Here is a 23094-nt window from a genome sequence, read left to right as displayed (position 1 = left end):
CAAAGTAAGAATCTTAAAAGCGGCCAGAGAGAGACAGACAGTTACATACAAAGGAACCCCCATCAGACTAACAACTGATTTCTCAACAGAAACTCATCAGGCCAGAAGGGAATGGAATGAAATATACAAAGTCATGCAAAGGAAGGGTCACAATCCAAGAATACTGTACCCAGCAAGGCTATCAATCAATATTGAAGGTGAAATCAGGAGCTTCACAGACAAAAAAGGGCTAAGGGAGTTTATCACCACCAAACCAGCAATGAAAGAAATGCTAAAGGGTCTGCTGTAAAAAAAAAAAAAAAAAAAAAAAAAAAAAGAAAAAGAAAAAAAGAAAGAAAGAAATAGGAAGCAAAGAAGGAATACAGGGGTATAGAATAAAAATGGCGACAAATAAGTACCTATCAATAATAACTTCAAATGTAAATGGATTGAATGCCCCAATCAAAAGACACAGGGTAACAGATTGGATAAGAAAACCAAACCCATATATCTGCTGTCTACAGGAAACCCACCTCAAAAAAAAAGGACGCATACAGACTGAAAGTAAAGGGATGGAAAAAGGTTTTCCAGGTGAATGGAAATGAAAAAAAAAGCTGGGGTAGCAATACTTATATCTGACAAATTAGATCTCAGAGTGAAGGACATAACAAGAGATAATGAAGGCCACTTCATAATACTAAAGGGAGAAATCCAACAAGAAGAAATAACGCTGGTAAACATATATGCACCCAATACAGGAGCACCAAGATACATTAAAAAACTCCTGGAAGATATCAAAGGAGAGATTGACAGCAATACAATCATTGTAGGAGACTTCAATACCCCACTATCGCCATTGGACAAATCCTCTAAACAAAAAATCAGCATAGAAACATCAATCTTAAATGACTCACTAGACCAGACGGAATTAATCGACATCTTCAGAACATTTCACCCCAAAGCCACAGAATATACATTCTTCTCAAGTGCACATGGGTCATTTTCAAAGATAGACCATGTGTTAGGACATAGGCAAAGTCTCTACAAATTCAAGAAGATAGAAATCATATCAAGTATCTTCTCAGATCACAGTGGCATAAAACTGGAAATCAATTACAATAAAAACAACCCAAAGAAATCAAACACATGGAGACTAAACAGCATGCTATTAAACAATGAGTGGGTTACCAAAGACATCAAGGAGGAAATAAAAAACATAATGGCAACAAATGACAATGAAAACACAACAATCCAAAATCGATGGGACACAGCGAAAGCAGTCCTGAGAGGGAAGTTCATAGCTCCACAAGCCTACTGCAAAAAAACAAGAAAAAATGGTAATAAATTACCTAACCCAACAACTCAAAGAGTTAGAGAGAGAGCAACAAGAAAAGCACAGTGTAAGCAGAAGGAAAGAAATAATAAAGATCAGAGCGGAGATAAACGACATAGAGACCAAAGAAACAATACAAAAGATCAACAAAACCAAGAGTTGGTTCTTTGAAAGGATAAACAAGATTGATGAACCTCTAGCCAGGCTCACCAAGAAGCAAAGAGAGAGGACCCAAATAAACAAAATCATAAATGAAAGAGGTGAAATAACAACAGACCCCAACGAAATACAAAGGATTGTTAGAAAATACTACGAACAACTCTATTCCAACAAACTGGACAACCTGGAGGAAATGGACATATTCCTAGACAAATACAACCTTCCAAACCTCAATCAGGAAGTATCTAAACAAGTCAACAAGCCAGTAACTATGGAAGAAATTGAAGCAGTCATCAAAAAGCTTCTGGCAAACAAAAGCCCAGGGCCAGACGGCTTCACAGGAGAGTTTTACCAAACTTTCAAGGAAGTACTAAAACCTATGCTCCTCAGACTATTCAAAAAAATTCAAGAGGAAGGAACACTTCCAGGCTCCTTCTATGAAGCCAGCATCACCCTAATACCAAAACCAGATAAAGACAACACAATGAAAGAGAATTACAAACCAATATCACTCATGAACATAGATGCCAAAATCCTCAACAAAATCCTAGCAAATCGGCTCCAGCAATACATCAGAAAGATCATACATCATGACCAAGTAGGATTTATCCCAGGAATGCAAGGATGGTACAATATCCACAAATCAATAAACGTGATACATCACATAAACAAATTGAGAGATAAAAATCACATAGTCATATCAATAGATGCAGAAAAAGCATTTGACAAAATCCAACACCCTTTCTTGATAAAAACTCTCAACAAGGTGGGAATAGAAGGATCATACCTCAACATAATAAAAGCTATATATGATAAACCCACAGCAAACATCATACTCTATGGGCAAAAAATAAACCATTTCCCCTAAGAACAGGAACAAGACAGGGATGCCCACTCTCACCACTCCTGTTTGACATAGTACTGGAAGTATTAGCTATCGCAATTAGGCAAGAAGAAGAAATAAGAGGCATCCAAATTGGAAAAGAAGAAGTGAAGCTGTCCTTATTTGCAGATGATATGATATTGTACATAAAAAACACAAAAGATTCCATCAAAAAACTAATAGACTTAATAAATGAATTTGGCAATATAGCGGGATACAAAATTAACGCCAAGAAATCTATGGCATTTCTATACACCAATAGTGAACTTAAAGAAAGAGAGACTAAAAAAGAAATCCCATTTACCATCGCACCAAAAAAATTAAGATACTTAGGAATAAACTTAACTAAGGAGGTAAAAGACCTATACGCTGAAAACTGCAGGACACTGAAAAAAGAGATAGAGGAAGACATAAACAGATGGAAGAACATATCATGTTTATGGATTGGTGGAATCAACATCATTAAAATGTCCATACTACCCAAAGCAATCTACAGATTCAATGCACTCCCCATCAAAATACCAACAGCATATTTCACAGACCTAGAAAGAACTCTCCAAAAATTCATCTGGAATAAAAAGACCCCGAATAGCCACAGCAATCCTGAGAAAGAAGAATAAAGTAGGAGGGATCTCAATACCAGATTTCAAGCTATATTACAAAGCCACTGTTCTCAAAACAGCCTGGTACTGGCACAAGTACAGACATATAGATCAATGGAACAGAATAGAGAATCCAGATATCGACCCAAACCACTATGCTCAATTAATATTTGACAAAGGAGGCATGAACATACAATGGAGTCAAGACAGTCTCTTCAATAAATGGTGTTGGGAAAATTGGACAGATTCATGCAAAGAAATGAAACTAGATCACCAACTTACACCATACACAAAAATAAACTCAAAATGGATCAGGGACTTAAACATAAGATGGGAAACCATAAAAATACTAGAGGAATCCACAGGCAACAAAATCTCAGACATATGCCAAAGGAACTTCTTCACTGACACTGCCCCTAGGGCAATGGAAGCTAAAGAGAAAATCAACAAATGGGACTACATCAAAATAAAAAGCTTTTTTACAGCAAAAGAAACCATCAACAAAACAACAAGAAAGCCCACTGCATAGGAGAACGTATTTGCAAATGCTATCACTGATAAAGGTTTAATCTCCAACATCTACAGGCAGCTTATGCAACTTAATAAAAGGAAGATAAATGATCCAATAAGAAAATGGGCAACGGACCTAAACAGAATATTTTCAAAAGAAGAAAGAAGGAAGGCCAAAAGACACATGAAAACATGCTCAACGTCACTTATTATCTGAGAGATGCAAATCAAAACAACAATGAGGTACCATCTCACACCTGTCAGAATGGCTATCATCAACAAATCAACAAAGGACAAGTGTTGGCGTGGATGCGGAGAAAAAGGAACCCTCGTGCACTGCTGGTGGGTATCAGACTGGTGCAGCCACTGTGGAGAACAGTATGGAGTTACCTCAAAAAACTGAAAATGGAACTCCTATTTGACCCAGTAATCCCACTCCTGGGAATATATCCAAAGAAACTAGAAACGCCAATCATTAAGGATATATGCACCACTATGTTCATAGCAGCACAATTTACAATAGCTAAGATTTGGAAACAGCCTAGGTGCCCGTCAGCAGATGACTGGATCAGAAAACTGTGGTACATCTACACAATGGAATACTATGCTGCCATAAAAAAGAAGGAATTCTCATCATTTGCAGCAACCTGGATGCAATTGGAGAACATTATGCTAAGTGAAATAAGCCAGTCAATGAAAGAAAAATACCACATGATCTCACTCATTTATGGATAATAAAGATCATTATAAACTGATGAACAAAAAGATAGATACAGAGACAGTAAAGCATCAAACAGAGTTTCAAATTACAGGGGGAAAGTTATGGAGAGGTGGGGGAGATAAGAAATCAAACGAAGGACTTGTATGCATGCATATAAGCATAAACAATGGACGCAAAACTCTGAGGGGTGAGGGCATGTATGGGTGTGGGTTGGGGGGGGCAATGGTAAGATATGTACACATATAATACCTCAATAAAAAAATAATTAATAAAAAAACTGAGGCAAGGAAAGTAAGCAAAAAAATGAGTGAATAATAAGAAAGATAGAAAGAGAACTTGGAGATAATCATTTAATAGAACCAAAGTAATAAGGGGTTTATGGAGGAGGTATTTGCTAGTTACACATATCAGAGAGGTCAGGAAAGGTCAGGACTGGAAAGTGGCTGTTGTATTTGGCAGTTAAGTGATAATTAGTGACCTTAGGGAGAGTTTATTTTAATATTTTTTTTATTGATTTCAGAGCGGAAGGGAGAGGGAGAGAGATAGAAACATCAATGATGAGAAAGAATCATTGATTGGCTGCCTCCTGCATGCCTCCTACTGGGGATCGAGCCCACAACCCAGGCACCTGCCCTTGATCAGAATCAAACTCGGGCCCCTTCAGTCCACAGACCAATGCTCTATCCACTGAGCCAAACCGACTAGGGCAGGAGAGTTCTTTTATTGTTAATGTTGGTGGTCATTGTGGGAAGCCAAACTGTAAGGGTTTGGAGAGTAAATGGGATGTAGTAAAATAAAGGAAGAGAGGAAGTGAATGTAGGTTTGATATTGCAGAGAGTTTTTGTATTGAGGGAGGAAGAAAGGAAGCAAATTAGATTGCAAGGGGATAAATATGGAAGGAAGCTTTTTTAAAGTGAAATAAACTTGAATATTTTTAAAGATTGATGTGAAGGAACCAATTACAATGAAGAAGGAAAGGGTGAAGAAGGTACAGGAGGGAGAAATGGGGTAAGTAGAGCAAGATCCCAGAGGTAATGAGAACATACAGAATCAAGAACATGTGAAGAGTGATGAGCCACGAGAAGGGAGATGGCAATGGAATATTACAATGAGAACAAAGCAAGAGAGTGAAGGGAAGATTGGGGGCAGGGCCAGAAGTTGTGATTTCCATTTTTTCCAGAGAGTGGAAGTGAGGTCAAAGGATGATAGATGCCTCATCCAATCTTGAGAAAAAGGAACAGCCAGGTGAGTTTTATATATTATATTTGGATGGATTAGAAAAATGAGCTTTATTCAGAGGATGCATCTTTAAAATTCAATATTTACTCCATACTTAACACTATTATAAGATGTAGCATCCTTGATTACCACCCCCCTATTATAATTTCAGTCCTGCTCAATTAGTGGTCTTATACCTTTAAGGTAAATACCATTTCTTGTTAACAAGGAGTGTTATGTAGATATGAATTTATTTTTAGATGTAAGCAGTATATTTTTGAGTAGGCAGTTAAAAAATCTTTTGTCAACATTGCCAGAAGTTTTTAAAAGCCATTTGTCTTGATATGTCAAGGGCACACCTGGTAGAGACACCAATGGGAACATTAGTCTAGTGCAGGGCCAGGCTTATTATGTAACTAGTAGCTTGTTGCATTTATCCTTCTTGATGAGGAAGAGCCTTTGTTCTTGGGTAAAGACTGTGAAAGAAAGGAATATATTAACAGCTGATAACCTAGCAATTCTCTTTCTTTCACCATTACTTTGATGGTCAGCTGCTATTTTGTGCTATTTTGTGTTATGTCCATGTTCAGGGTTCTCTGGGTGATCACTGGACAATAGAACTCTTGTTTTCCCCATATTGTGATACTATTGTGCTTGATGTGCACCTCCAAAATCTCCCCATATCGGGACTGGTGTGGAAACCCTTAGAATAGCTTGGCATGCCATAAGTAGCAGAGCTGGCTCATGATCTACTGGTAGAGATGAAGGCATGCCAAAACTCTTCCTTGGGTTTGTGGTTGGAATGCTTACCAAAAAATCAAAATTCCTGGTGGTGGATCAGAACTTTCAGGAAACTTTTTGCCATCCTAAATTCTGAAATATAGTTTGATCACTTGTCCAACATTATTAGTGGTAACAAACTAGTCAATGAATGGGCAGAAGGAAGAAATTGTGATTTCTCATATTCCTGGATGAGTTCCTTCCTTTCCTTATTTTATCTCTGCCACTCCCAGAATGGAAAGTATGTTGACTATTCCAACATTTGGTTGGTGAGTAACCTCTCTGCATGGTTGCTTTTGTTGCTCACACATTTCAAATTTGAGTTAGTTTGTGCTATGCTATGGAGAAGGCTGTCTTTAAAAGTGATTGAAAAATGTAACATGTCTAGTGTGGGAATATTAGGAGGGATGAGGACCTAGCCTGTACCAAGTGCCTAGTCTGTGCCAGACACTGTGCTGCGGCTTTATATATGTGCTTGTTTAGTCCTTATAATAACTGGTGTAGGCATTTTCTTCATGTTTCCCATGAGGAATTTGAGACTCGGAGAGGTGAGGTTGCTTCTCTGCAGCTTAATATCCATATAACTGGTAAATCTAAGCCCAGTTCTGTGTGATTCTGTATCTGTAGCAGGAAACTATTGATATCCTCTGACAGGAAGACAGAAGACCTGATAAGTTTACCTCCTGTGTGACTTTGGAGAAGAAATTTCATTTCTCTAACCTATAGTTTCCTTCTCTCTGAAGTGAATAATAATACCTGATAATATAAATAATACTTGATAACAACAACAACAACTGACATTTATAGCTTTTCACAACTCAACAAGAATGAGGACACTGAGGCACAGAGAGGTTAAGTGGCTTATCTAAGGTCATTTATGTTGGGTCAGTTAGAAGCTAGATTGAGACCAGACCTGCTCTGCTGACTCACATTGTTATTGTAAGGATCAAGTCAAATACCCTGGAAACCTTGCCTTGAAATCTGTAAAGTGCTGTACAAATTCAAAGTATTATCATTATTATAATTGAAGAAAGAAATAGCAACTTAGTTTGGATAGATTAGCTGTGAATTATTAGAATTATAAAAAAGGAATCACTAAGTTACATACATTAGCTAAAATGAAATAAAAGAAAAAATGAACCTCAAAACTTAAGTTATGTAATTACTTATATTAAAAATAAATACTATGGTACAATTACCTTCTAGCACATTAGTCCTGCGATGAAATCATGCTACTGATTTGAAGATAGCTTAAGAAGCAAACTGAGGCAACTTTGCATTTCCTGAAGTAATGAGAGGCAAAAAGTTTAAATGAAGGAGAGCTGATAGTTATGAGCCACAAACCAGACATGTAATTTATACCTGAAAATACTTAGAGAAAGCATTTCATTGATGATGGAGAAATTGTGATTACTCAGAAAATAATGGCTATAGAGGTTACCTTTAAGGAATCAACCAATTATCTAGAACAGGAAATAAAGAATTGGCAAAAATGAAAGAAGCATACAATTGATTAAAATGGCTGGATTTCATTTTTGGCATTTTTATAATGTCCAGTCAAGGCTGCCCAGAATACCTTGTTCCTTAATAGGATTGCTAAGACTCTGGAGGGTGAAAAATAACCTTTAGTGTGAATTAGATGTTGCTGTGGTATATAATGAGAGTACATTTTGTAGGTTTACATAAATGTATTGCAGGCCCCATTGAGTTTTCTATCATATAGACATCCTAAGAAATTTAACATGGTGGGAAGGCAGAGAGTTGAATCTGACCACTTAGACTTTACTGCTAATTATTGGAGATTGTTGAATGGTGGACTTCTCAGGCTATGTGCCTGTGTGTACTCTGTGCCTAACTGTGTCTCATGAATATTTTCAATTTACCACTATGCATGTTAAGAATTACCATGTCTGTAATCACAACATGTCTGTTATGCAAAACACATGAATTTTCCTTCAATCAGCAACACAGAAAGTGTCGCCAGTGAACTCAGTCTTAACTATCTGCTATGCAGTTCCAGTCACAAGTCCCATTGAGACAATTCCTCTGTGAGGAACCTAGTCTAAGGGAGCTTATATCCCTCCATTCCTTTATATTTGCTCCATTCCTATGACAGTAGCGCACAGGAAAGCCCAATACTTGGAGCTATTAGCCTAATCCTGTAACTCCACATGCAGACATTCCTTCCCTGAGTTAGATTTTAATGCAATGCTCTTGCTTTTTAGTCATCAGAAGGAAAAGCCATGTGAAGACATCTTTGCATTTTCTGTAAAATTAGTACTGAAAACTATTTTATTGTTCAAAGCTTCTTGTAATCAAACCAATGAGAATTTCTTTTCATATTTTAGTATCTAGTAATCATTTATTTCATTTAATGAATTAGGGTATGCTTCCTTTCCTAAAATAAAGAGAATCCTATAAGCTATGAGCTTTTCCTTATTGCCTTAGCTACCAAGAAGCTTGGTGTTCAACTTAATGTTCAATCACAGTAACCAACTTAGCTTCACTTTTACTTTTTCTATTTATGTACCTTTTACTCCAAATCCTTTATTTTGGCATAGGCAAGGTATAAATTATAATTTTATTCTGTTCAATTCATCAACAATTTATTGAATATCAAATATGTACCATACATGTTACTAAGTCTTGAAGGTAGACAATTAAATAAAAGGTAGTTGTTGACTTTTAAAAGCTTATACTTTTGTGCAGGAAAATAAATCATAACTATAGTATAGTCTATATAGTAGGATGTTGATTTTCTATATGTATTTAGAGAAGTTTCAATTTTCCTCGAGCATTATTCATGTAGATACAGTTTTAGACATTGACAAGTTTGGGACTTCTCCTAATTTCAAGCATATTTTAAAACGTAGAGATGTAAAATTAAATCTAAGTATGCATCAGAAACTCAAATCACTATAATAATAGGCATAAATGAAGAGATATTAAAACCTAACTTTATCTTTCCATTAAGATAAAGATAAACCTGTTCATTTTATTTACTGCTAAACAGAAACAGGGATGTGATTAACTTGCTTGCGAGCAAATGGGCCTTGATGTTCTGGACTCCTGATGTGTTTGGCCTAGAGAGAGTGAATTACTTCTTAGGGATTTGAGGGATCTTGGTGGTTTTTGTGACATCATAGGACAAGTTTCTGATTCTGTAGAACTCTGTTTCAATGATATTTCAATGAAAATTCAATAAATTAAGCTTTGAGCTTCCTGGTAGCTGTGGCAAAAAGAAAAAGCTCATAGGTTATATAATTTTCTTTGCCTAATGTAAAGAAGCATATCCTAACTCAGTGAATGAGACAGTGTAAAATGAAGACATTTAAAATGTAAATGAAATAGCTGTTTCCCCTTGTTGGGTAATATCCTTGAAGATAGGTTTTAGTGTTCATTAGGCAGTCATTTGACCCGAGAGGTAAACAGTTTGAGGGGCCAGAACAATGCCTTGCATCAAATTCTTATGGGGCCCTCAGCTCAATGAAATATTTTTATTCTGAATTTAAGGATTAAATAGAGAAACTCATTCTGGCTGCTGCCCAAATGGCTTATTGTGCAACTCTGTTGAAGAAGAGACAGATGTATACAAAGAGTTTATCCTTGCCTTAGCTGAAAAGTAATTTCTACCATTAAAATTGACAAACTTAGGCCCTTTAGGGAATAAAAGTGATATTTACTTGTCTTTATCTATTAAATATGCCTTTCAAATATACTTCTGAAAATGGAGCAATTTTTCAGCTGAGAATTATATGAAATATTGTTTAAGCACTACTTCAGCACCAAGGTTGCACGTAATGTATAATATAATATTTTTTGAGGATAAGAAACCTATATATATATATATATATATATATATATATATATATATATATATATATATATGTTTTCTAAAATTCCCCATCCCCCACAGATTCCTCTTAGCCTATATTTAGAATACTCTTTATTTATCTTTGAAACCATATTTTCCAAACTGCCCTTATTTATTTGAAAGTGTCTTCTATGATTTAACATATGGTATGAGTTGAATACTATATACAGTGTATGGCAATCATGCTAATAACAAAGCCAAGGTTTCCAGTTTGACTCCCTCTCTGGTTGTTTCTTCTTGGTATCTTTTTCTGGCTCCTCTTCTTCTCCCAGTCTCTTAAAGGTTGATGTTTTCCAGGATTCGCTCTTGAGATCTATCTTATCTTTCTACATTTTCTTTCCCTGGGTGATTTAATTCATTTTTGGCACTTCACCTTCCATTCATTTTCACATTATTCCATCTTCACATACAGAGAATAGCACACAACCATACAGCCTAGGTTTAGATTGAGATACCAAAGTTGGATAGGCACACTCTCTGTGTGCACCAGGAGACTTCGTTGTGTTAAGGGTGTGTGGGAAATCTTAAATGTTAAACATCTAGCTTCAGTTGAGGTTGTACCAATGGGAGGTTGTCATACTCTCTGTGCATGAAGAACAAACCTATGGCTCCTGGGACATAAACACTACATAGGGTAAGTGTGTTCTCCATTCATCCAATGGCCCTGCTGCCACATGCCTCAATGAGTGCCAATAGTCTTGTTTCATTGCAACATCTTGGGCCAGAATAGTACAGCCTAGGCACAAAGAAGTACTTTGCCTTTCTGAATTCAACAGATTATTTTGATAACCTCTTTACTAGGTAAAAAGAATAGTAAAAAGTCACTTTCAAAATTGAAAAGCTGAGTTTTCATCAGTCATTTCCCACTATATAGCTCCCTACTATTTTTAGTTATGAAGGCTATGCTTTCTATATTAAAAATACTCATGAACTTAAATATTTTAAAAGCAATCACACAATTTAAATAAGATTAGTGTATCCTATAGGGGATGGTATAGATGGTATGTTGGTTGTCCATAGAATGATTCGGTTGCCAACATCACTTTGAAAATCTGTGTTTTGATTTACTCAAGTAACAGTTTAAATTCTTGAATAATTTTTTCTAAATCACTGAAGACACAGTCACTGTTGATAAACAGTTGCACCATTTCAAAATAAATGAGTATGAGTCATCAATATGTAAATACTGTTCCCCCAGAACATGTAGGCAGACCCAGTAATTTATAGTTCTTTGATGAAAAGGAATCAGATTTACTTTAGTCATAAGTCAGTTCAATTAGATGTTGTTAAATCCCATGCTTTTTCTAAACTGAAGGTAGCCATGATAGGATCGTTTAACTGATTTCTTCCTTATCCAGTGGGCTAAGCCTTTTTCATTGTATAATGTAGTGGGAAGGTGTGAAATGTCAAGAACAATATGTCAAATACTCCTTTATAATCCCAATGATCAGTAAGTAGAAGTTGTTGATCACAATGTAGAATGTAACAGTTCAGCTCAACTGACTTAAGGTAAGGTATTTTGCTAATAAAATTCATAAGTAACATAATTTAAAACTTTCTCCCAGTAAGCGTTTTTAAGGTTAGGCCAGGGAGTATACAAATGTTAATCACACAGTTCATTCCAAGAGACTATTTCAATATCGTTACTGATTTTTTCTTATATATCACATGAAAACTATGAATAGCAGCATGAAAATTTTAGAGAACCTTATATGGTAGTCTACTTAGAACATCTGTTTGAAACATTAACATTAGGAAACACAAACCTATTCATTCTTTCTCCTCCCACCCCCATCTTTTTGTTATTTTAGACAAACAAAGGTGATGCACTTGCCAACAGAGTCCAGAACACGCTGGGAAACTATGATGAAATGAAGGATTTGCTAACTAACCATTCTAGTCAGAATCATCTAGTGGGAATCCCAAAGAATTCTGTGCCCCAGACTCCCATCAACAAAAATGAACCAAGCTTTTTCCCAGAACAAAAGAACCGAATGATCCCACCTTACCAGGATAATACTCACCCCTCTGGACCAATGCCTCCACCTTCTGTTGTGATACTGAATTCAACTCTAATACACAGCAACAAGAAATCAAAACCTGACTGGCCACGAGATAGTCATAACACTAGCATTGTACCAGCTAGCCAGACCAGTAGTCAGCCAAACAAGATGCAGCCATCTACACAGGATCAACCCCAACCTAGACTGGAAGACTACTTTGTTTACCCAGCTGAACAGCCTCAAGTTGGAGGACTTGAAGAATCAAACCCATCATCAAAGGAAGGTATTTATCTCAAGTCCAGTGGAGGTGATACATTTAAAGAAATATTTCAATCTAATTCACCAGGAGCATCTGAATTTACAGTGCAAGTGCCTGGGTCTCCCCTACTTGCCTCCTCTTTATTGGCTCCTAGCAGTGGCCTTTCAGTTCAAAACTTCCCAACAGGACTTTACAGCAAAACAAGCATGGGGCAGCAAAAACCAACTGCATATGTGAGACCTATGGATGGCCAGGACCAGGCACAAGACATATCTCCAACACTGAAACCTTCTATTGAATTTGAGAACAGTTTTGGGAATCTGTCATTTGGAACCCTCTTGGATGGAAAACCAAGTACAACCAGTTCAAAGACTAAACTGCCAAAGTTCACAATTCTCCAAACAAGTGAAGTAAGTAATTTTAAAGTTTTGTTTTGTTCTTTTTTTAAATTAACTGCTATAAAGTATTCACAAGAAGCTCTTATTTACCTTCTCAAGCCATAAATGTGATTCTTCATGGTCAGAATCTGAGTCTTGATCTTCTGTCAATTGTAACTTGACTGATTAACACTTTGCAAATTCAGTAATATATCCATAATTTGGAATAACAAAAGACAAGGTCAGTCTGAGTGAATGAAAGGTTGGAGTTTTAAAGTAGTCTCAGACAACACATTTGCAATATTATGTACAAATTTAATAACACTGGAGATTTTAATTGGCCATGAGGCCCATGAAAAGATTGTGAGTCACTACAGGCCATGACTAGCCAATATCATAAACAAAACACAAAAGTTCTTTGAGGTATTGAATGTACAAATGTGGTTTGCTGGAACCTGAAGTGGAAGGCATTCTTTAAGAGTCTTAGCTTCTTGCCCTAGCCAGTTTTGCTCAGTGGTTGGAGCGTCAGTCCATGGACTGAAGGATCCTGAGTTCAATTCTGATCAAAGGCACATTCCTCGGTTGCAGGCTTGATCCCTGACCACTATCTGGGTGTGTGGGGGAGGCAACCAGTCAATATGTCTCTCTTGCATCAATGTTTCACTCTGTCTCTCCTCCCCCCTTCCTTCAATGGAAAACATATCTTCGGGTGAGGATTAACAAAAACAAACAAAAAAGACCATGAAGAATCTTAGCTTCTCAAGTGCTTGCAAGGCTATTTATTGGTGAGATCTTATGTTATCTTCTATATCCCTTAATCTTCCCTTTTACATCACTATCTTGAACCCTTCTATGAAATCCAAGGTATTATCCTCAACCAGAATTCCACTGGGTTTAGAATGACTAAATGCTCTACCCATCTCAGGAATTATTGCCTTGTAAAAGAGAAGTTCCAAGGGCCCAAAACCTCTCCTAAAGGAATGAATTATAATTATTGTATATTATGCCTTGTGACCCCTGGGTGGGCGCCACATATTGTGTACCCCTCAGATACCACCATATAAGCTGCTGCCTACTATACCTCAAGTGCTTGATTGTAAGAAGCCACTGCTTTTAGATTGGATTCCTGTTACTGTTGACTAAAAGCTTGAAAATATATGGATGAAGAAGATAGTTTGAAATTCTTAATAGGAGTCACAGATAATCTGTATTGTTGCAGATTCCAATTTAGTGCTGTCTGAATTAGAGAAGTCTGACCATATGTGTCCTCTGGCTTTTCTTCCTCTATTCATACTCAGCAGATGCTGTGATTTCAGAGGATTATGGGAATACAAAAGAAGGGGCTGCTGGTTGTATTTTCTGAATGCATGTTTTTAATATTGTTTCATCTCTGAGGAAGTTGTGCTTTTTGTATTATAATTCATCAAGTCTTATCAAGCTTCCTCCTAAGTATCTCCCCAATCTGTCACCTCTTCACCCTCATTGCTTTTGAAGTGCCCATGAGCATCTTTCACCTGGAATGCTGTGATAGCCCCTCCTACCATGTCTCCCTCCCTCTAGTCTCACCTTTCTTACAGACCATCCTCCATATATATTGATCTAATGGGCATATCTTGTCATGTCACTTCCTATTTTGAATTCTTTAATGTCTTCTCATCACTTTCAGGAAAAAGTCCAGATATCTTAGTTCTGCATGCAAAGCTCTTCATTATCTGATTTCATACTCTCTTTCTGACTTCATATGTCACCACTTCTTCATGCACAGATGAAATCCCAGCCATATGGAACTACATGTGGTTCCCCATCATATCATGCTTTATCATACTTCCTTGTTTTTGACCCCGTTGCCCCTTCAGCATACAATATCTTTCCCTACCCTCCCTTGTCTTCCTGGTGAAGACCTGCAAGAATTCTCCTTCAGGTATACTCAGTTGTCACTTTCACCAGGCTTAATTACAAACTGCTTCTTCTGGGCTCCTCTAGCACCTTGTATACACTTTGACAGGCACTTTTTTCATTGTATTGTAGTTACTTGTTTATGTCTGTCTCTGCCACTAGATTGTGAGCTCCCTGAAAGCAAGAAATGTCTCATTCTTTTCTGTATCTTAAGTGCCTAGCAAATGCCTAGCACATAGTAGATATTCAATAAATATTTGTTGAATGAATGAATTTCAAAAATGGTAACTTGATTACATTTTCTAAGCCATAATGTTAATCCAATAACATTAACAAAGATAAACAATTGCTAGAAAATCCATCAATTTTATTTCTTTCATTGTGCTCTGTCTTCCTGTGTCTTATTCTACTCTACTTCTGCAGAGTCATTTGGAAACCTGAATCCCAACTTCCACTGGATGACTTAATACAGGATTGTAATACTTATAAACCCAAAAGAAACCTGCTTTGAAAAGGTGTATAATGGGAGACTGGGATGTAATTTTTGTCCTGTTGTTGCCCTGGTGTCTGCTGTTGTTCCCTCCTTACATGGCAGTGCCATCAATCAGAACTGGTCTACAAATAGCACAGGCCCATCAAGAGGTCTGTCAGCCTGTGCCCATCAAGAGGTCACTCATACCTGGAGTGACAGATCACAGTTTAAGTGATATCTGCTCTGTTGTAATCCTCTCTCTTATATATTTACAATATGACTGACCCAGATTCAGAAATGACTCCATGCTTTTGCTCAATCCTCTGGCACACTATTGAGAGTTACATTTCCAAAGAGATTCTGAGCTGTCATCAACTCTAGAGATGATGATCCAATAAGCAATCTATGTGTACTGCATGCAGACTTTGGTGAGGAAAGGTACAGACTTTGGTAGAGCCTTGTACCAAAATGGACCAGGTGCAATGAAGTCATCATAAAAGATCAGTGAAGTACTTATTTTAAAATATAGGTTTCAAGGACGGATTTAAAAAAAGGAGTAGAGAGAATCTTAGTGACCTAAAGTCAGGAGAATAAACAGACTCCAAGGGCAATGTGAAAACCAAAAATAGAAGGAAAGAAGTAAGAGGTTAGAAAGTCTAATATAAAGAGCTCAGAAATGTGTAGATAAAAACATTAGCATAACTATAGACAGGGTAGAACATTATAAAGCTTTGAACCTAGTGGAATTTATGTGGCTAAAACTCTAACCAAGTCTGGAAATTCACCCTATTACTAGCACAGTATATATTGTTGAACTTTTCAGAAGCACTTTGCTTTAGAATTCAGTCCCAGTCCCTGGCGCCAAGAGTTACAGGCATTGAGTTCTGGGTCCCTAGTCAAAGCAGCCATCTTTAAAGAGTGGTAGCATTATTTTATTACTAAAAAGGCTTGTCCATAGAGTAATCACATTTCTTTGAGCTTTCCCAACTCTTACCCTGGCTCTAGTGACAGGAGGTTGACATGTGTGCTAATGAAATACATTTTGGGGGATTGGGAAGTGAATGACTAGGAAACACATATTCTAAGATATACAAAAAGCATATGTGATTATATTTGTGAATTGGGAAATCACATAAAATTAAATGTGCTTGTGTGTGCACCCATGTTTTTTATGTGTCTATGCTTGTATGTATAGTGGAGAAATTTTAATTATAGGCTATCATTGAAACATTTCCCTGCTTCTTATAATTTATGTATTGATACTAAGGATAATAGAAGCCTAATCAACTTTATTTCAAAAGGTCAGTTTTTCTATTGAAGCATGCTTTTTTTAAAAAAACACATTATTTGTTTGTGTAAAAACTTAATGTTACAGAATTTATTAACATTCCAGACAACCAAAAATAGACTGATGTGTTCTACAGTTGGCCTTAGAAGAATTTTCTGGGAACCACATCTAAAAACAGTAAAATACCTTTTTATATAGCTAGTGGAAACTGGGGGGTTGCTTGCAGATGGTGTTTTATTAGGAAACTAGAGGCCCGATGCACGAAATTCGTGCATGGAGGGGGGTTGTCCCTCAGCCCAGCCTCTTACCCTCTCCAATATGGGACCCCTTGAGGGATGTCCGACTGCCCGTTTAGGCCCGATCCCGGTGGGATTGGGCCTAAACGGGCAGTCGGACATCCATCTCACAGTCCAGGACTGCTGGCTCCCAACTGCCTGCCTGCCTGCCTTCCTGATTGCCCCTAACTGCTTCTGCCTGCCAGCCTGATCACCCCTTAACCACTCTGCTGCCAGCCTATTTGCTCCCAACTTCCCTCCTCTGCCGGCCTGATCACCCCTAACTGCCCTCTCCTGCAGGGTTGATCACCTCCAACTGCCCTCCCTTGCAGGCTTGGTCCCTCTCAACTGCCCTCCCTTGCAGGCCGGTTGCCTCCCAACTGCCCTCTCCTGCTGGCCATCTTGTGGTGGCCATCTTGTGTCCACATGGGGGCAGGATCTTTGACCACATGGGGGCAGCTATATTGTGTGTTGCAGTGATGATTAATCTGCATATTACTCTTTTATTAGATAGGATAGAGGCCTGGTGCATGGGTGGGGGCCAGCTGGTTTGCCCTGAAGGGTGTTCCGGATCAGGTGGGGGTTCCCTTGGGGTGTGGGGCGGCCTGAGCAAGGGGCCTGTGGTGGTTTGCAGGCCGGCCACGCCCCCTGGCAACCCAAGCGGAGGCACTGGTATCTGGAATTTATTTTCCTTCTACAATTGAAACTTTGTAGCCTGAAGCAGAGCCAAGCCTGGGGCTCCCCCCTAGGCCCAGCAGCCATTTGTGTTGGGGTTATAATTGAAACTTTGTTGCCTTAAGCGGTTGGGCCCGGCCAGGGTGTGCAGAAAGCTTTGCTTCCCCTGTTGCCGGCAGCAACCCTGGCCTGCTCTTTCAAGCTCCATTCTGCCGCCATTTGTTTGAATTTGTTTACCTTCTTTTTTTTTTAATATATATTTTATTGATTTTTTACAGAGAGGAAGGGAGAGGGATAGATAGCTAGAAACATCTATGAGAGAGAAACATCGACCAGCTGCCTCCTGCACACCCCCTACTGGGGACGTGCCCGCAACCAAGGTATATGCCCTTGACCGGAATCAAACCTGGGACCCTTCAGTCCACAGACTGACGCTCTATCCACTGAGCCAAACCGGTTTTCGGAGCGTTTACCTTCTATAATTGAAACTGTAGCTTGAGTGGAGGCTTAGGCCTGGCAAGGGCAGGTGGAAAGCTTGGCTTCCTCTGTTACCTAGGAAACCTTGCTCTCTGTGGCTGTAGCCATCTCGGCTTGGGTTAATTTGCATGCTCGCTCTGATTGGATGGTGGGCGTGACTTGTGGGTGTGTCAGAGGTATGGTCAATTTGCATGTTTGTCTATTATTAGATAGGATGAATTTGTTAATAAATGCAGGTTTATACATGATTTTATTAGAGATTTTTTTGTTTATTTTGTCATTAGGATAAGAATATTCTGTGTTTTTTTAAAATATTCTTTATTAATTAAGGTATTTATATATGTTTCCTTATCCCCCCATTACCCGCCATACCCCCACTCATGCCCTCACCCCCCTGGTGTCTGTGTCCCCCTTACACCCACCTGCCCCTACCTTCCCTCTGAGGTTCAATTGTCTGATCGATGTTTCTCTGTCTCTGGATATGTTTTTGTTCATAAATTTATATAGCTTTGCATTTTGGTGCAATTTGTTATTAGTATTGTTTGAGAAGTAAATAATTCATACAAATGAAAGAATCAATGACATGTATTAAGTGTCTCCATCCTAAATAAATAGTTTTTATAAGTACAATAGTAATATGTGGAGTGTCATCACCATAAAGGTTCATTTGCTTTACAAACTGCTCTTGGTGTGACCTAAGACTATCTGAGGCTCCAGTTGCCTCAAAACTAGGAGTCTCTTAGAAAAGTTTAATGGAATTGATATAAATTATGTGATTTGACTTCAGCTTATTTCAGTGACTAGTTTTGTCAACTGGCTAAAAAGTTATTGCTCACATGTTTGTGCCTGTGCCTGTTTTGTTTTATATACCATACAGGGAACACTGTGAGTGTCATTGGATTTATTTATTATGAAGTAGATAGGAATCTCAGATCCCTTTTGTGAGAACTGCAGAGAATTTGCTGGATATGCCCAATTGGGCACACAGAAACCATAGTGGCAGCTGCTTTAAAGAACAGAAGGCCATCCAGCTACTGTGTGCAACCCATTCTAAGCATTTTTCACTTGATGTATATCACGAGTTTTTTGTTCATTCTTATGGAAAAAAAATAGTATCCAGTCTAAGGCTATAACTTGTCTAATTACCATCCCATTGGAAATGAATGGTGATGCCTCTGAAAGTCCTCATAGTTCTAAGGCACCAACAGAGACCTTGACCTTAGCATTTATTCCATAAAAGTGCAGGATCCAGAAAGTTTTGTATTCTCCAGTCCTTCACCTGTGGGCACTTTTTGTGTGTGTGTGTGTTTACTAATTAATCCAACTCCTTGGTCTCATTCATAACTAAAATTGATTTACTTTAACACACTTCTTAATATGCCCCCCTATGTTTGGCGTCTCCTTCAGCTGAATGGGCCCAACAGAGCATCTGAAAGAAGTAGTTAGTAATACAGGTAGAACAGGGAGCCTTGAATTCTTTGTGATGGAGAGGTCTGAAGAGTAGGAGAGGATTCAAATAAGGTTGCCACAATTTGGTGATTAGGAAAAGTGTCTTTGAGAGGCATAGATGAAACAATTTTCATTATCATAGGGTTATTTCATCAGACATAATGCATAGGAGTAACCTCAGAAGGTTTTACAGAGAATGAATGTAAGAAATTTTGAGTTTGACCTTGAAAACTGGGTGGAATTACAGTAGGTGAAAGTGATCTGGAGGGCAATGGATTTGTGTGCAATTACTGATGGGTGGAAAGAATGGCAGATACAAAAATGGGAGGTGAGATCATGCAAGGCATATTCTGAGGACTGGCCAGTTTGTCTGCAACTTTATGTTTGTAGAGGCAAAGTCCAAAAAGACTGCAAAGCCAGACTATTAAAAGTGTCTTGACTGCACAGGCAATCTGGCAGCAGATTGTGATGCTGAACTTGAAACATCACTTTCTCAATGGCTTCATGGATAGTGACTTGGGGAATCTCAAACAAATTGTTATCTAGCAATAATTTTTGAACCCCTGTGTTCTCTACTCCCTTACAAGAAAGCACATCTAATTTCTTTGTTTGTAGGCATCAGCTTTTCCTGAAACTGTTTTCCAAAGGCTTTTTGTAAAGTAATGCTAACATGGTTGTTCTAAACCATGCTCTCCATCCTTGGGTTCCTTATCCTTCAATACTCCTTGTCACTTTGTTTTCTCATTAGCACTAGTAAAACTCAGTAATAGATCTCAACTTTGGCATAGTAAGATTATCCAAATGTCCCTACTTTTAGCTTCCTTCTTATTTCCTTAAGTCCTGTTCTTCTGTGTGTGGGCATGTGTGTGTGTTTCTTTTCTTTTCAAGGCTGCACGTAAGTGATTCTAGCTATCAGCATCCTGAAACAATGTCAGCTATTTCAATATTCAATTTTTAAAAATGAATTAGACTATTTGGTTTCAGTGCAACTGTCTTGGTGTTCTGTGATTTTTATTTTTTCTTTAATATTATTTATTTGTTATTGAGAGTATTACATATGTCTCCTTTTTTTTTCCTATTGACCTCTTATAGCCTGCTACCACCTCCCACATCAGGCCTCTACCAACCTATTGTTTGTGTCCATAGATTATGCATATATGCATACAAGCTCTTTAATTGATCTCTTCCCACCCACCCATGCCCAACTTCCCTCAGAGACTTGACATTTTGCTTCATGCTTCTATGACTCTGGATCTATTTTGTTCATTAGTTTATTTTGTTCATTAGATTCCATATATGAGTGAGATCATGTGATACTTATATTTCTTTGAACGGCTTATTTCATTTAGCATAATACTCTCCAGGTCCTTCCATGCTGTCTCAAAGGGTAAGAGATCCTTATTTTTTTTACTTCTGCATAGTATTCCATGGTGTAAATGTACCACAGCTTTTTAAAAAAAAAAAAAAAAGAAACTCATCTAATGGGCACTGGGGCTGTTTCCAGATCTTAGCTATTGTAAATTAGGCTGCTATGAACATAGGGGTGTGGCGGGTTGGCATGGCCATGGCATACTCAGCCCCACATTGGACATCTTATGTGCTACGCCAGCTCAGCCAGGTTTGGTGAGCCCGAGTGGGGGTGGTGAAGGATTGAGAAAAGACAGAGAAGAGAATGAAAACTGGATCTCAGCGGGATGGTGCCCTCTCTGATGGAGAGAGACAGCGCCACGGACTACAAGCCATGTCTTTATTTTACAGCCAGATGCCACGAGGCAAAGTAAGGACGTGGTCAAGATATTTACAACATTCTCGTGAGTTTTGATCCTACTCAATTACATGCACCTGAACTCTATCAAGCCCACATCACTCAGGCATGTGGGGCCACATGTTCAGACCATAGGTTCAAGCTTACAACTATAGCTGATGGCTATAATTGTGCTGGGAGGGCTCTGCTCTACAAGCTGGGACTTGCACGTGGCAATGAGAGGACTGTGCCCTCTCATTAGTCCGAGGCTTGAACCTGTCCAAACACTGTAGCCGCTCTCCACATAGGGGTGCGTACATTCTTTCTTATTGGTGTTTTGGGTCTCTTAGAATATATTCCTAAAGTGGGATAACTGGGTCAAATGGCAGTTCTATATTTAATTTTTTGAGAAAACTTCATACTTTTTTCCACAGTGGCTGCACCAGTCTGCATTCCCACCAGCAGTGTACTAGGGTTCCCTTTTCTCCACATCCTCACCAATACTTATCACTTGTTGATTTGTTGATGATAGCCATGCTGACAGGTGTGAGGAGGAACCTCATTGTCATTTTGATTTTCATGATTAGTAATCTCAGATTTCAGATGATTGTAAGTTTGAGCATTTTTTCATGTCTCTTGGCCTTCTGTATGTCCACTTTGGAGAAGTGTCTGTTTAGTTCATTTGCCCAATTTTAATTGAATTGTTTATCATTCTTTTGTTAAGTTGTATGAGTTCCCTGTATATTTTGGAAATTAACCCTTTGTCAGATGTATCATTGCCAAATATGTTCTTCCATACAGTGGGCTCCCACTTAATTTTGTTGAGGGTTTCTTTTGCTTGTGCAGAAGCTTTTTATTTTGATGTAGCCCCATTTGTTTATTTTCTCCTTAATTTCCTTTGCCCTAGGGCCGTGGTCAGCAAACTGTGGCTCGTGAGCCACATGCGGCTCTTTGGCCCCTTGATTGTGGCTCTTCCACAAAATACCACGGTCTGGGTGAGTCTATTTTGAAGAAGTGGCATTAGAAGAAGTTTAAGTTTAAACAATTTGGCTCTCAAAAGAAATTTCAATCGTTGTACTGTTGATATTTGGCTCTGTTGACTAATGAGTTTGCCGACCACTGCCCTAGGGGATGTATCCACAAACATATTGCTACAAGAGATGTATGAGTTTTTACTATTTATGGTTTCTTCTATGATTTTTTATGGTTTCACAACTTATATTTAAGTCTTTATCCGTTTTGAGTGTATTCTTGTGTATGGTGTAAGTTGGTGGTCTAGTTTCATTTTGTTGCATGTATGTGTCCAATTTTCTCAACACCATTTATTTTTTTTAATATATACTTTATTGATTTTTTACAGAGAGGAAGAGAGAGGGATAGAGAGTTAGAAACATCGATGAGAGAGAAACATCGATCAGCTGCCTCTTGCACACCCCCTACTGGGGATGTGCCCGCAACCAAGGTACATGCCCTTGAACGGAATTGAACCCGGGACCCTTGATTCCGCAGGCCGACGCTCTATCCACTGAGCCAAACCGGTTTCGGCTCAACACCATTTATTGAAGAGAATGTCTTGACTGCACTGTATGCTCTTACCTCCTTTGTCAGATATTAATTGAGGATAATGGCTTGGGTCAATTTCTGGGGTCTCTGTTCTGTTCCATTGATATATATGCCTGTTCTTGTGCCAGTATCAGGCTGTTTTGACTATGGTGGCTTTGTAGTATAATTTGATATCTGGTATAGTGATCCCTCCAACTTTGTTCTTTCTTAAGATTGCTGCAGCTATTTGTTTTTTTTCCCCTTTTGGTTCCATATAAATATTTGATCTAAATCTGTGAAGTATGCTGTTGGTAATTTAGTAGGGATTGATTGAATATATTGATTGCTTTGGATAGTATGGACATTTTAATGATGTTAATTCTACCACTCCATGAGCATGGTATATTCTTCCACTTTTTTATATCTTCCTCTATCTTTTTTTCCAACATCCTGTAGTTTTCCGAGTACAAGTCTTTTACCTCATAGGATCAGTTTATTCCTAAGTATCTTACATTTTTGTTGCTATAGTAAATGTGATTGTTTGCTTAGTTTCTCTTTCTGAGAGTTCATTATTCATG

At 38.2% G+C, this 23094-nt stretch overlaps 1 protein-coding gene across 4 annotated transcripts in view; it reads left to right on the top strand.

Moving 5' to 3' along the window:
- AFF2 (ALF transcription elongation factor 2) overlaps positions 1 to 23094 on the top strand; it is a gene marked incomplete at both ends in the record, with an annotated part of 731149 nt that overhangs the window by 233911 nt on the left and 474144 nt on the right. For all 4 annotated transcript variants that reach the window (XM_079765477.1, XM_079765476.1, XM_079765475.1 and 1 more), the window contains one exon: positions 11871 to 12731. In XM_079765477.1, coding sequence (XP_079621603.1) covers positions 11871 to 12731 — 861 coding nt within the window. The remainder of the gene's footprint in view (positions 1 to 11870; positions 12732 to 23094) is intronic.

The sequence above is a fragment of the Cnephaeus nilssonii genome, assembly GCF_951640355.1.
Source record: "Cnephaeus nilssonii genome assembly, chromosome: X".
Classification (NCBI taxonomy): Eukaryota; Metazoa; Chordata; class Mammalia; order Chiroptera; family Vespertilionidae; genus Cnephaeus; species Cnephaeus nilssonii.
This window is presented reverse-complemented; position numbering and strand designations above follow the sequence as displayed.